The sequence below is a fragment of the Corvus moneduloides genome, chromosome 11 (assembly GCF_009650955.1).
Source record: "Corvus moneduloides isolate bCorMon1 chromosome 11, bCorMon1.pri, whole genome shotgun sequence".
In the NCBI taxonomy this organism is placed as follows: Eukaryota; Metazoa; Chordata; class Aves; order Passeriformes; family Corvidae; genus Corvus; species Corvus moneduloides.
In genome coordinates, this window is record NC_045486.1 from 21,665,494 (window position 1) to 21,680,441 (window position 14,948).

Genomic DNA, 14,948 nt, shown 5'->3' on the forward strand with positions numbered 1-14,948 from the left:
CACACTCATGACATGTGAGGTGAAAAGCAAGGTCTGGCTATATCAGAAGTGACCTTTCCGATTTCTTTTCTGCACACACCTCAAAACTGATTCCTTCGAAGCTCTGCTAGTGCAAACCAGGGCGCTGTCCAGAACAGCATTACCAATTCCTTGAGGAATGGAATGTGATTGCTTCAGCAAAATATGATCTGTCACTGGAGTGACCTGGCCCTGTTCCCCTTGTTTCACGCTCAGTATTGCTGTCCCAAAAGATTTGGGCAACATAAAAACATGGGGAGGTTTCCCCCCTGCCCTTTTCCAGCTTCTGTCTTGTGAATCAAAACATATCCACGTTTTAGTACAGAATATGAAGTTAATGTAGCCCCAAAACTTTCAGCTCAGTGAAGCAGTGTCAAGATTGCTGCTGTCTCGATCTGACATGCAGCAGAGAAGTGTTAATCCAGGCCAGCCAAAGCAAGGGGGGGCAGATCTCTTCATCCCCACCCCACTTGGAACAAAAAGAGATAAGAAAGAGAAAACAAAACCATTGCAGTAAAGCAGAACAGGGACTTCCCACACCGTCTTACATACATTTTGGTAACATTCCTGCCTCTTGACCAAGCACAGACAATTGTGCCAAAGGCTGACTGGTGACACATAAGCCTGGCATAGTCTAGAAAGCAGTGAAGTCTTTCCCATGTGAGCCAAGCTGTAATTAAAGCCAGAATTTTGACTCCAAAAGATTATTGTAGCAAGTCATTATCTCACAGAGCTTCCTGTCAGCATGAAAGTTTACAACATCAATTGACTGTCCTTAGAAATGACAAGGTATTCACTATTTCAAATACCTATATTGGTTGTTTGGTTTTTTGTTTTCTATAGAACTCTATTCAGGAAGTTCTTTTTTCCTTCCCAACAAAAGGGAAGTGTTATCAGTACCATATATGCAGCTGCGGTTTTTAACTGTGCCTGAGCAACTGTTCTCTCCTATAGAAGAGATGACTGGGGAGAGGCAGGAGTGTTAACTACTCTACCTACACACCATCCTGCATCCTGAACCTGCTTTCCTAAATCTTTAATCCAAAAGGAATCATATAGCCTCAAACTCAAACCTTGTCCTGGTGCACGTATGGCTGTCCAGAGTCAAAGAACACCACACTGTACAAAGCACAGCAATCATTTACTGGAACAAAGGGGCGAGAATTTTCCTAGAAGTGGCTCAAGATGTTGCACACAGAAATGGACTGGGATCGGCCCCACTTTCTTCCTTCATGCTGCTCGCTGACTCTCAATTTAATTTTCTCAAAAAAAAAACCCCAGCAATGTTGCCTCCCTAAGCATCTAGGATGACATAGGCTCTGGACCTGCTTTAGCTGGCAGCAGCAGTTATGGCAGCTTATCTTTGTTCTCTGTGTATTTTTACTGCTTTGTTTGATTGAAAAGAAAAGCTCCTTCCTTTGACAATTCCATTTGCCATGTGCTAGGCTACTTCCCAGCTATATATTCAATAAAATCAGAACAGAAGATGTATTTCGTTTAAAAACACCTTTGAAAGAAAATAATTTAGTTTTCACGCTTTTAGTAAGCATATGAAATTAGTATAAGCCTGTTGTATTTTCACATATTCACAGCTTTAAGTAGATAGTGAACTCAAGGCTTGGATGCTGCCCATTTTCTTACTACTGGTAATTAACAACATCAAAAAAAGAAGCTTAAGGAAACAACAACTAGAATTTTAAAAACAAAAAAAGCTATATACAAATATGTGGAGGGATGGCAATACTGGCCTTCTGCCTTGCATCTAACCATCCTTCAAGGATTTGAACCCAAATTGCTGGTGGATGAACCTGTGGACCTGTGCTTCATCAGCACCGGCATTGTACTCTGGAAATTGCAGCTTCAGAGATGTTCTCCAGAAAACTAGCAGAAACCTACCGTTTTCTCCCTCTCTCCTTCCTTACTGAAAAGTTAACCAAAACAAGCCTCAAGCTGAACTTCTAAGTCAGATTTTTCTCATCTTTTGATTTGTGATTTTTTTCCCCTGCAATCAATTTTAAGAAACCTGTGCTTTGATTTGCTTGTAAGGTTGAGTAACAAACTCTTACATGCAATCTAGAAATGTATCTTTACCTACAAGACAAGGAGATCATACCTCACTCCCATGCTAAATCGTTAGAAAACAGGATATATTCATTTCAAGTTCCCTCAAAGCACTTGGGAGCAGCTCTTTCATCTTGCAAAGAAAGGAATCAGTCTTTCTCCTGACAATATTTTAGAGGAAGATGAATTAATTGATGTCAAATCTGCCACTAACCCTTCTTCTTACACTTAAGTAGGGCTTTATATTGTTCTGCGTTAAAAAAATCTCAATTTTCTTAGCCTACTAAATGGGACCTTAAAAAAAATAACGCAAGCCTACCATAAAATATATTTTGAAAATTAAATATTTTTGCCAGGAAAAGCTACTGGTAGCTCCTAGCTCTCTGCTCTCTACATCACTCTGAAATGATCTGAATACCACCAGCAGTATCAACCCTGATCTGGGACCCACCGTTCCCAATCACTGTATTCCTATTTGCTGCTGGTGGTCACAATAAACATTGCACAGCACTGGGCACAGCAAATTCAATAAATACTCAACACCACCTTGAAAGCAGCCTTTTGATTCATACACACTTGAACAAAGACCCAAGTGAAGTGAGTTAACTGCAAATATGTGCTCTTTGTACATTACTCATAACTTGACTTACCCTCTGTACAACAATTTTGTTTTAGACATACAGTGTTGTCTAGAGCGCTGCGGCAGTCCATCAGAGCTGGGAGCTGTTAATCCGTGTTGCGCAAGCCTCCCCTTGTCTCCAGCTGAGGTGTTACTGTATTTTCATTACTTATTAAAAATAGCTGATAGTATTGTCAAATTAGTAGGATTAACCTACTTTGAAAAGGAAATTAGGTCAGTTACTATATTCATGCCCAGCCTCCAACTCTCATGTATTGTTACAGTTCTCTTACATCCGACAAAATGAGTATCTTCCTGTGGAAAATACGTGTGCAGCAATCTGCTTTGTCCCACACTTGAACGCAACATTGAAACAAACATGGAGGGGTAAAGGCTCCATCACTCGTTATTAGTCTCTGCTGATACAAACCTCTTGGCCAGAGAAGAAACACAACTCTTACTGTGGGGACTGCTAAGAGGTGCTCCTTTAGCAAGCTGTTTACAACAGTGAGGACAAATTGGGCTGTTACATACTTCTGATACTTGAAAAATGACTAAAAATCAGACCTCAAAACAGTTTTTGAACTTATCTCCACCAAAGCACCTAGGAACACCACTTGCAAGCTTACCCTACCCAAAATGGAGACTTAAATGAAACAGTCACTGAGAGGAATGCACTTGGCCAACCACCAAGCTACTAACCCTCCTTGACCAGGGATCAGGAGTGAAAGGGATGACAGTACCCCACCTGCAGTACTAGGTCGTGATAGCTACTGTGGCATCTGAAACACGGGGCACACTGGGAGAACAGAGCAACTCTTCACGATCTCGTGTAACTGTCACCATCTCAGGCTAGACACAGACTCCAAGGCCAGGCTGCCATGCTAGGCTCAGGAATGCTCCTAAGACAAAAGGCTCTGAAGGCCACATCTCTACTCACTCCATCCTCAGTTTTTTGAGTCCTCCTTTGTTCCTGGCTCATTTTTTTCACTACAGTTATCAAGCATATCATAATAACTGATAGAAATTACAATTGTTCATTTAGGCAGGGGAGTCTGTTGTACATCTCCAAACACAGCTCACTCTACCTCTATTCACCCACAATTCCCTGTGAGAATGTCAGGACAGAGCTCCTAAGTCTGTTTCTTTCAGAAAAACTTTTATTCTGCTTCCAATTCCTCCCAGCTTGAAGCTGATCTACAACGAACAAAGGTATTGCAATTTTTGCATATTAATTACACTCCAGAAACAGAGAGGGAGAGGAAAGAAAATAGGACAAATCCAGACTGTACAGGGTATTCCATTCCTTGGCAGAACAAACTGCCGCAGTTCAACCTTTAGCATTCCTTGGTTTCCACACTTACTCTATGCATAAATACAGCTGAGGAAGGCTGAATCGCCAGGAAGCCAAAGATTATTCAAGGAACATGAGAGCTGCTGCAGAAGTACCTCTGAAAATGAGGAATCCTCATTTGCATCCTTGTGATTCCTTACTATGGTGCTCTTTAGCAGGTGACAGAGAAAACCCTTCTTGGCTTTTTGTTTCCCTTTTTTGAAGTGTCCAGAGACCGAAAAGAAAGAAGCAGCACAGAGCACATACAGACTCCCCCAATCCCTGTGGATTAGCTTAAAAGCAGGTGTCTAGGTTACATTAAACAGCATTCTAAGGCAAGGCCTGGAATGCATTTAGGGACTCATGGCAAATGAACACTGCCAGGGGTGTCCCTGTGAATCCCCCCGAGCTGAAACCGACCATTTTTAGATAAAGTGTACTGGCTCTGTACTGGGCACTGGTGAGGCCACATCTCGGGTACTGCATTCATTTTTTGGGCCCCTCACCTCAAAAGGGGCATTGGAGGGCTGAAGCACATCCAGAGAAGGGCATCAAGGCTAGTGAAAACTCATGAGGAACCGCTGAGGGAGCTGGGTTTGTTTAGTCTTGACAAGAGGAGGCTCAGGGGGGACCCCATCGCTCTCTACAACTGCCTGAAAGGTGGTAGTGAGGTGGGGCCAATTTCTTCTGCCATGCCTGCAGCGAGAGTGAAATGGCCTTGAGCTGAGACAGAGGAGATTCAGAGTAGATATTAAAAAAATGTTTTCACTGTTCAGGTAGCCAGGCATTGGAATAGGCTGCCCAGGAAGGTGGTGGAGTCATCCTCCCTGGAGGTGTTCAAAGAGCATCTGGATCCGGTGCTGGGTGATGTGGTTTAGGGGTTAAGTGGCAGTGCTGGGTTGACAGTTGGACTTGATGATCTTAAAGATCTCTTCGAAACTTGATGATTCAGTGATTCTACGTGTCAGCAGGGTTTTAGGTCTGTTAACACCACAAAGCACAACTAAGAAGCAGAAGCAAGTTCCAAAGACAAAGCAACCAAATCAGCTGACGCAGGTCAATGAAATGACAGACGCCAACTGCAGGACGGACAACTTAAGAATACCAAGATGTTTGCAACATCTTTACCTTTTTCTAGGTCATCAAGGTAAAGCAGAGTCCCATCTTCAGAGTACAATAAATGCTCATTTTGCATTGTTAAATATCACTCCTTCTCAGAGCTAACGGCTTCAAGAACTAGGAATAGCAGGTAATCTCTCAGCCAACTTGAATAAATACTGCCACAACAGCTTTATGTTTTGTAGCAACAGGAGCATATCACAGACACACACATTTGCAAGCAATGACCTTGGGAAAAAGAACGCACCACTCCACTCTCTGCAGGGTGGATGGAAAGGATGTTCAACTCTTCCTCACACAAGCAAATAATTAAATTTTGCTGAGTTCGTTATACTCTTTACCTTGTAGCAAACATAGCTCTCAGGGAAGAGAAGGTGGCAGCATCTTCTTTCAAAGCCTTCAGCTCATTTCGCAGCTTCATCATGGTCTCCGTAACCATCGCTTTCTCATTCTCATACTTGCTTTTTAAGTTGGCAAGGGCTACTTCTGCAGTCTGTTAGTTACCAGCGAGAACAGAATCATAACATTTAATGAAACTCTTAATCAAATGGCTGGCTAGAAGATTTTTAATCACTATTCACATAATGAAACATTTACTTTGTACTGGAACGTTAAATTTGTGGTCAACTTATCTTGTACAGATAAAATAAAATTTCATTTCTGAACACTGGGAACAGACATAGCCATCTCCTACTCCCATTAACCATGTAGCAGCATCAAGGAAGTTACATAATATAGACGTAGTGAAACCTATCTACTAGCAGCACAAAGGAACAAAACAATCTACTTAGTATCTCGATATTTAAATGCGTTTGTCAATCACTAGCACAGTTCTCTAACCCTTATAGCATTCTGCCTATCATACATTTGGGACATCTTTATTAAAATGTGAAAAAGAAAACTTAATGTGTCTATTTCATTCTTAAACAACACTACACTTTTTTTTAAAGACAATTTCAATTTAACTTTAGAGAAGCGAAGCGTGCCATGTGGTGCTCTAATGGCAGTTATTTTCATCTACTGCACTGCTAATGTTGTTGAATGTCGAATCCCCAAAGACTGATTTTACCTTTCACCCCTGTTATTTTGACCACATTCTTGTATCACATTCTCTCCTTGAAAGGCTCTCTTTTATTTTGCAGTTTGAGAGAGAACAGTACTTAAATTTCAGAACACTTCTAAGGGTAAGTACTAGAATTCTTTCAAGTAGAAAGCAAGATCACCTCTTCATTTTAGGTGTCCTACATTAAATATAACCTGATCTAATTCAGACAGACAGTAGATTGAAGCTACCTTAACCTTAATGAAGTCTCTGGAGTATGTGAGAAGCTGAAGTCAGTTACAGCCCCAGTGCTCGGCTTTAAGTGGGACAGCTGGGTCCCACTTAATGGACCTCTAACGGAACAGCCGGCTTCAGCCTCGGACTAGCTGAATACCAGCAACGAAAGCTCCACAGAGCTGAGGGAATGGCAGAATGACCTCAAAGATAAATTCTCTTGTGCTTATGACCTAATTCCCTGACACTGTAACCTTCAAATCCCTAAGACCTGGTTACCTGTTTGTTGGCTTTCAGCACGGTTCTCAGAGTTGCTATCTGTTCCCTCTTGGTGCTCAGCAAGGACTTCAACTTCAGGATTTCTTCCATGAGAGCTTCCTTGTCTTTGTCCACCACCGGCCCAAGTTCTTGAGTGGCAACGCGCTGCCTGGACAGCTCAGTTGTTCTGTCCACAGCAGCCTGCAGGTGTTTGATCTGATCCCGAATTATAGCAATCAAGTTGTAAATGTTCATCGGTTCCTTTCGAGGATCTGACACAGGGGATGGCAAAGATGACACTGGGGATGGACTGCTGTCACCACTTCCATTCTCTGCCTTTCCCAGCTCAATAGTTAACAGCCCTTTAGAAAGAAGAATGGGAGACCTTCTTCCCTTGGCGTCTGGACTACTGCGTCCACCTTTACCTTCCTTGTAGTAGTCCAGCATCACTCTGTTTGGAGTTTCATTGTTGCACATGCAGACATGGTGGTATAAATTGGCCAGCTCTTCACTGAAGGTGACTAGCTCATCTTGGGCCACGCTGAGGCTGCCCTGTGTTTCTCCAGCAACATCACTGACTTTCTTCAGCTCCTTCTCCAGCCTGGTCATCTGTTCTCTATCGTGCCTGCTGGACTTTTCCAGTGAGGTGATCTTTTCAGTGAGAGCTTGGCTCTCAGTCTCGTATCTACTCTTCTCTTCCTCATACTTAGACTCACATTCTTTGTATTTTGCCTTCAAATTTTTGAGCTCTTCTTTCAGGTCAGTAATTTCTGCCACAGCCACTTTGTACTTGCACTCCAGGATCTCTGGCCCATTGATGTCAACTTCATAATAGTCTCCATCTTCATGGCTATCTCGGTCCTTTTCATTGTCAAGGGCAGACTGACGCTCCTTACTGGCCTGGAGCTTCTTCATGGCGTTCAGATTTTCAGTGAGCCTGCCAACTTTCTCATGCTGCTCTGAGAGGGCTCCCCGTGTATTCTCCAGCTGCTTCTGAGATTCCTGCAGTGTTGTTAACAAAGTAACCTTTTCTCTTTCCATCTGAAATGCAAGAACACAGACATCTATGTCAAGGGAACTGTATCAACTAAATGGTTTTACTCTAAGAGACAGCAACTTAGCCAACGGTCCATATGGTTACAGAAAACCAATCACTTGCACATTATGGGACAGGCTATACAGTGTATTCTAAAATTATCTCAAGTACAGTGTTCATTGCCAGTTCTTTCTTATCTCCACTTCAAAATGCACATTTATTCCCTAGCTGAAGGTCTCACTGTGAAAACTTCCTTTCAGCTAAAGACAAGCTGAAGTTTATTGCTATCATCTAAATTATCAAGTAAATTCTAGAAAATATGCAGCTAGTCTATGGTGAAAGCTCAGAACTTCATGAAAGACTCAGAAATACCAAAACTTGTTCAAGCTTCTCCTCTTAAATTTCTCATTTTTAAAAACTCTGACAGTATTTTTGCAAAGGGCTTTTTCTTATAGAAGATAATTTAAAACATGCTTGACAAAATATTAGTAGGAAACAGAAATGTGTACCTTGTTCTAAACTCTCCAACCTCCTAATTGCACAAATGTAGCACAGAAATGCTTGGTGCTGATTAAGACTTCATGCTCTTTGAACTAATTACAGAAAATATAAGTAGAAAACCTCTTTTTGATGAAGGAGTAACTTTCAATTTTGAAACAAACCACTATTGTTCTTGCTAGTGACATAATGAAGTAGACACAGCAAGTACTGCACAGGAGATGCATTAGAACTTTCCACCAAGGAAAGGACATGACTGCCAATTTCACTGCATTGAAAAAAAGGACGGAAAAGAAAAACCTGCGGTTTTTCACTGACAAACATTTAACATCCCGAAATTCTAAATCAATTGAAACCTTTAAAAATACAGTATGAACAGTATGGTGGCCATGTGAGATACTGAAAAGACTGAAATTACATCCCAAATGAACTTTAGGAGCTATTTGGAAGTGCACAGCTCTTTAGGAAACCCATTTACCTGCACAAGCTGCTGTTTTAGCTTCTGGATTTCAGAAATGTTTAATTCACTCAGAAGATCTGAAACCAGACTTGGGGCTGGAGGGAAGCTTTCATTTTTCTTGGGCATTGAAGTACTGTTCTTGCCATTGCTGAGTTTGCTGAGGCAGTTTTGTTCAAATCCATTCATGATTTCATCATTATTGGGCTCTGTGACTTCATCGCTGAACTTCAGCCCATCCAAAGAGATGTTCAGGTGGCTGTTGTACATGGAATCATTGATGTTCATGTAGTGAGACAGCTCCTTCCGAAGGTTGTTCTTCTGCTCCCGCTCTGTCTTCAGTGTCTCCAAGGCCTCCTCAAGCTGGCGCTCAGAGATCTCCTTCAGTCGGATGGCATCTTCCAGCTGACTATTGAGAAACTCTGTTTCCTCTTCAAGCCTTTTGATTTCATGTTTCAAGCCTTCAAACTCCACCTGGAGATATACAAATGGGGGGGAAAACCTCTAATGAAAATGTCTGCCTGCAAGGCAACAAGTCATTTTGCTTTTGAATGTTTAATTTCACTTAAAATATTGTACTAATAGAATACTTTTTCCATTTCTGGAGTCTGGTTTTAGCACTATGACTGTGAACATGGCTTATGTAATTTACCTTCACAGAGCCCATAGAATAAATTCACTAAGCAAACTGTCAAATGAGCTGATCTGTTCCAGTTCAATTAGGACAGGTGGGAGATACAGTGTGTCTGATACAGAGTCATACCAAAACGCTTTCCTAGCACTGCATGCAAACATTTGTTTGATTAACAAATTCCCTGGCCAACCTTCCCACAAAGTCAAGCTTCACCTTTCCAAAACCTGGCATGACCAAGGTACACTTCGACACTCTGCTTCACTGCCTTTCGAATACACCACTGGGTTAAAACTGTGATCGAGCTGTGCTTTTATACATTCAAAATAAAATGCTTTAGCATTTCTCTCATCATCATTTCAGCACATCTTGAAAGGGCTACAATTCAGACTCTACACTTGAGACTCATGTTGATGAGTTTGACGGCATGCTATGTATTACCTTTAATACTGCACTTTTCTAAACCTCTCTTGCATTGAAATTATGTACACAAACGATTAATGTAAAATTTTTATTCATTTGGGGGAAGCAGGGAGGAAGCAAACAAAGAATATTTTTCCCTACCCTGAAAGAAAGGAAATCATACCACATGATATGTCACATTATTTATTTTTTGCCAATTGCTAAATGAATTTTAGATGTCAACATAGAGCAACCTGGGAATGGTGAACCACACCCAACTTACAAACCAGGAATCAAGTACGTTAATTCAGTGTTGCCTGGGAAAACTTGATGGCTGCTTCTAGTTACATCAGTAACTAGAATAATTAAAAACTAGAATACTTAAAAGTTCATCAAGTAGGATTAGGACAAGGTAGAAAATTAAATAATCCATTGCCATGAAAAGAATGAGCTCTTGGTTCTGTATACTTCCACTGAGATAAAATATTTCAGATTGTAGTCTATTTTCAAAGTTTCCAGAATACAAATACAGCAGTCAATAACTACTAGCAAGTATCAAGATAGCATCTGAGGTTAAATTCGGCTCAGCCCAGAATGGCAGCATTCTCCAATATTGTTATTCTAGAATGTGAACATGGAACTGGGAACTTTCACCTGCTGAATATGATGAACAAGAAAAAAAGGTAAAACCCAAAAGTAACCAGCTACATAGGTTCGATTTTACCATTTCCCTCTCTCTTCCAGTGTGCCTCTAGAGTACAACAGCCCCTTTTGTCCCTACTACACGATGTCAGGGCACCCAAAACTGCATAATTAGACCAAATATATGCAGGTGAGAACAGGTCCAACCTGGAACCCCATTTTGGGTAGTGAGGCCCAAAGTAATAAAACCTGACATAGAGTTTCACTTGGAGATAAATAAAATACATTCAATATCCCACATATCTAGTTTGACAGGGCAGCTTTCATTGAGAACACTGAAGGAGTTCTGCAGCAAATCCTAAAGAGATTTTACTATGTGCTGACTACAACAGATGATATTAACATTGAGTTTTCTCAAGAACTTTTATTTTAGGAATATTATCATGGAATTGTAAAATCAGAGAATAGTTTGGGCAGGGAGGGACCTTAAAGTTCATTTTGTTCCTCCCCCTGCTGTGGGTAGGAACACCTTCCACTACACCAGGTTGCTCCAAGCCCTGTCCAACCTGGCCTGGAACACTTCCAGGGATGGGGCAGCCGTAGCTGCTCTGGGCTACCTGCGCCAGGGCCTTACCACCCTCACGGCCGAGAATTTCTACTCAATATCCCATCTATCCCTGCCCTCTGGCAGTGGGAAGCCATTCCCCCTAGTCCAAGGTCGCTTTCCAGCTTTCTTGGAGTCCCTTTAGGTACTGGAAGGTCTCCCTGGAGCCTTCTCTTCTTCAGGCTGAACACTCCCAGCTCTCCCAAACTGTTTCCAGAGCAGAGAGGCTCCAGCCCTCGCAGCGTCTTTGTTGTCTATGTCCTTCACTTTCTCAGTTGAACCCTGAGCTTTATTTATGCAATGGGACTGACAAGCACCTGAAGAATAAAAATAGCAAGTCCCACACTGATAGATAAGTGAACCACGCCAAGACCACGCCTAAGCTAATTAGCTCCACAAATGATAATTCCGGGAAGTTCTTAAGAAGTTCCAAGAATGCAGTTTTCTAAAACTCTGGAAATAGCTGGAACTGCACAATTAAATGTGACCTTTCAGACAAGCAGTCACACAGGTGTGACAGTGCAGAGCAACTATAACAGCATTTCAAGTTTATTGAAAGTAACTAGAAGAGAAGAGGAACGCAGAAATGGAGAGAGAATGTAAGGATTAAGCAGCAATTGAAACATACGTTTCAGAAACACCCCCATTTCCAGATACTGTAAAAGGGAAAGGATGGAAGACAGATGGATGGAGGGCATTGTAAAGAGACACTGAAAAACTACTGTAGCAAAAGGACTAAACCAAGTAACAAAGCAGAGTGATAGAGACTTTGCTTCCATCAGAGAGAGAGAAGGTGATGGAAGGACGTGGAAGTCAAAGTAGATGCAATAAAGTACTATGACTGTATAAGTAGTCAGAAGGGACAACTCTTGGTGCTAAAGAGCTTACAGTCTCAAAAGTAGTACAAAGGTAGAAAATAAGTAGTTGGGTGTTCAAATGAGACAGAACCATACTGCAACACAGGAAATTAACTGGTGCTACCGAAGCAATGCTCACTGGTTGGAAAACTTGCCTGATTTTGCTTCAGGACAGACACTTGTTTCTGGAGACAGATGTTTTCCTCTTCAAGCTCAGTGTAGTCTTGGAGCAAACGTGCTTCTCGGAATTTATATTCCTTGATATCATCTCGCAGGCGGGCCCTTTGGATCTCCACATTCTGGTTGACCTGGAAAAACGAACAAACCCCCAAATGATGGCAATTTGGTCAACTACGATTAAATTCCAAAATTTTGTATCTTTTCTTATGTGCGCTAATTAATTAAGTTATACTGAAACAAACTCTTCCCCTCACCCCCTGAAATTACAGAACACCAAGTCATTTACACAATAATTAGATTTTGTTTTCTTGCTTTTCTCACAAATTCTCACCGTTGACTCAGAAAAAAGTCAAGAAACAAGCAAGGAAAGCAGCATTCACACCTGTGTTGCTGTAGTAACCATCAAAAGTTTTCCAGACCAGAAGTCAGTGCTCAAATCTGTTTCCACTTTAACAAGAAGGACCTCCTCACAAGAGAAAGACAGATTCAGATGACTCCAGATGTTCTTATTTGGATATGCATTTGTTGCTGCTTTTCAATAGACATTTTCTTTATGCCCAAAGCAATAAGTGGAAAGTATGATACAATGAATCCTTTTGGAGAGAGAGACAGAGTTAAAACTCATGAAATCTAAGATCTCAGGTAGAAAAAATTAGAAACTGGCTGACATAAAATATTCCACTCCCTCAGTTCCAAGACTTATGCAGGACTTAATGAAAGACTTCAAAGAAAAAGTTACCATTGTTTTGAGATAGACAAGAAGTAAAAACCAATATATTGCTGTAGTATGATCTTGGGATCTTTCATGAATATATGCAGACACTTAAATAAAATGAGCTGGAACATATCCAGCTATGGGAATGGCTCACTGTACTTAGCTTTTATTTTTTCCAGTATTATTTTCCTTCAAGCCCTATCTTCAAACACTTAATTCATACAAAGTGAAAAGTATGTTCTAAAACATTAACAGAATTAGCTTCAGATAAAGGCAAACGGAATACAGTTGCCTAGAAAAACAGTATTTTTGCAGCCGTGCCCATGATGCAATGGGGTGGTTTTCCACAGCTCTAAATCAAAACCACTGCTACCTGCTGACAGAGGCAGCCTGTCACTTCAGCTCGGGCATGGGGACCTGCTGCCTGATCTCACCCATCCTGCAGCCCAGCCAAGCAAGCTTCAGCCTCTGGCCTACAAACTCAAATTCCCTCCAAGCTCTCCACTCCTGGCCAGACACAGGCATGCCAGTGATGGCTAAATACAGCCTCAGCCCTTGAGAGCGTGCAGCTGGGATCCACTGAGTAACCACACAGGTATCAACAGGCACCTACAACACATTGAGATAAGGGAAATGTTTGCAGCAGGAGCATGTGCAAAGATTTGAATCTGGCATGTTCTGAACACAAATACTGAACCACCTGCAATCCTCTAATAAATTTAAATTACAATTCCCTCACATATCAGGTAAAGATTAGACTCCATAAAACTGTCTGCTTGTTTTTAGCCACAAAGAGAGCACAGCTTCACAGCACACTGAGAAATCAAAATTGCTGCAAGCAGACACTACAGTACACCAGTGCAAATTACAAGATGCAAGTTGCTATAGCCCATATTCCGTGCCTGAGCAAGTGTTGTCTGTCTACCTTTGCACAAACCCAGGGTCACAGGGAAAGCTGAGGGCTGACATGAATTCACATCTGTATGTCTCCCTAAAAACTCCAGTGGAGACCTCTTGCCTTTGGCAGAAAGCGCCTTCGGCCAGATAATCTAAACTGTTTAAACCGATTGCAAAAGCCTCGATCAAACAAACCATCATACTATTTTCCCCATTCCCAAGTAAGTGAAATGCAATGGATGACCTCCCACAAAGCTACTGGTGAGCTTCTTTCGCCACCATTCAGGTTGCTTTGCTCTTCTTCCTCCCTGGACGATCTAATCTTTGCAGAGCTCAATGCCTGGAAACTGCCTTTCGAGACTGTCTGGTCTGAGGAAAGAATGGTTTTTGTCCAACCCTGCCTATTTCATTTAATGCAACAGCAAGAGCTCATTATTTAGTGTGAAAGTATTGTCCTGTTTGTCTAGCACAAGAAAAATCATTCTATTTCCATGTGTGCAGGAAAGCCAGATTTAAAAATAGCTCCCTTGTCTCCTGACCAGAGACAGGAGATCTGACCCAGATTTATTGGCTGTTAGCAAGCTGTGCATTTAGCTTACTCTTAGAATTTTTTTGTCAAATAAATGTGCATGCTTGCAAGCTGCAAGATTTAATCGGATGCCATGTGATCTCATATAACTGACCAAAGAGTGGGATTTTTCCACAGGAAAGAGAAGCTAAAGCTACTACATCCTTCCTAGATCAGATTTTTCTATTACTCATATAGAAAGTGGTATTCATGTACTTTAAGACAGACGTACATTGCATGTGTTCTCTCTCACAGGTTTCACAGTTCCTCTAGTCTCTATAAAAGGTGAGCTGACCTACTGAAGAGTCTGAACCTTCCTTTGACCCTTATTGCTTCAGCGACTAAGTGGCATCTTTCTTCTTCCTCTGCCTTAAGAACAGCAGAGAAGAGGGGCTGGAATACATGGGAATGTCTGACCAGGTGCTCAGCTGGACCAAGTCACACCTCCACCCAAAAAAAACCCATACAGTGATAATGATATATTAAAATGCTGGGTGGAGAATTCATGGCCCTAAAATCATACTGAGTGTTCATCTACCTGACAAACTCCTCAGCTTCTCAACCCAGAGTACATCGCCACTATGCAAAGCCTCCCATCCATCCTGCCCAGGAAAAAGACCATGATCTGAAAGTGATTTTGCCTGATCAAAAGGCCACAGACTGTCCTGTTCCTGCTACTAGAGAGACTGTCTTCAGCCTTTTCACACTCTCAGCTCTGCCTCAGAAGGGTTCTGCAAGAGGCCCCTCCGAGCGGCACTGGTACTAGAAAGAGCAGGG

General features: G+C 41.7%; 1 protein-coding gene across 2 annotated transcripts in view; it reads right to left on the bottom strand.

Moving 5' to 3' along the window:
• BICD2 (BICD cargo adaptor 2) overlaps positions 1–14,948 on the bottom strand; it is a 60,922-nt gene that overhangs the window by 7,311 nt on the left and 38,663 nt on the right. For both annotated transcript variants that reach the window (XM_032120589.1, XM_032120590.1), the window contains exons 3-6: positions 11,967–12,119; positions 8,697–9,149; positions 6,706–7,725; positions 5,492–5,643 (exon numbers count right to left, since the gene is read on the bottom strand). In XM_032120589.1, the coding sequence (XP_031976480.1) occupies positions 5,492–5,643; positions 6,706–7,725; positions 8,697–9,149; positions 11,967–12,119 (1,778 nt within the window). The remainder of the gene's footprint in view (positions 1–5,491; positions 5,644–6,705; positions 7,726–8,696; positions 9,150–11,966; positions 12,120–14,948) is intronic.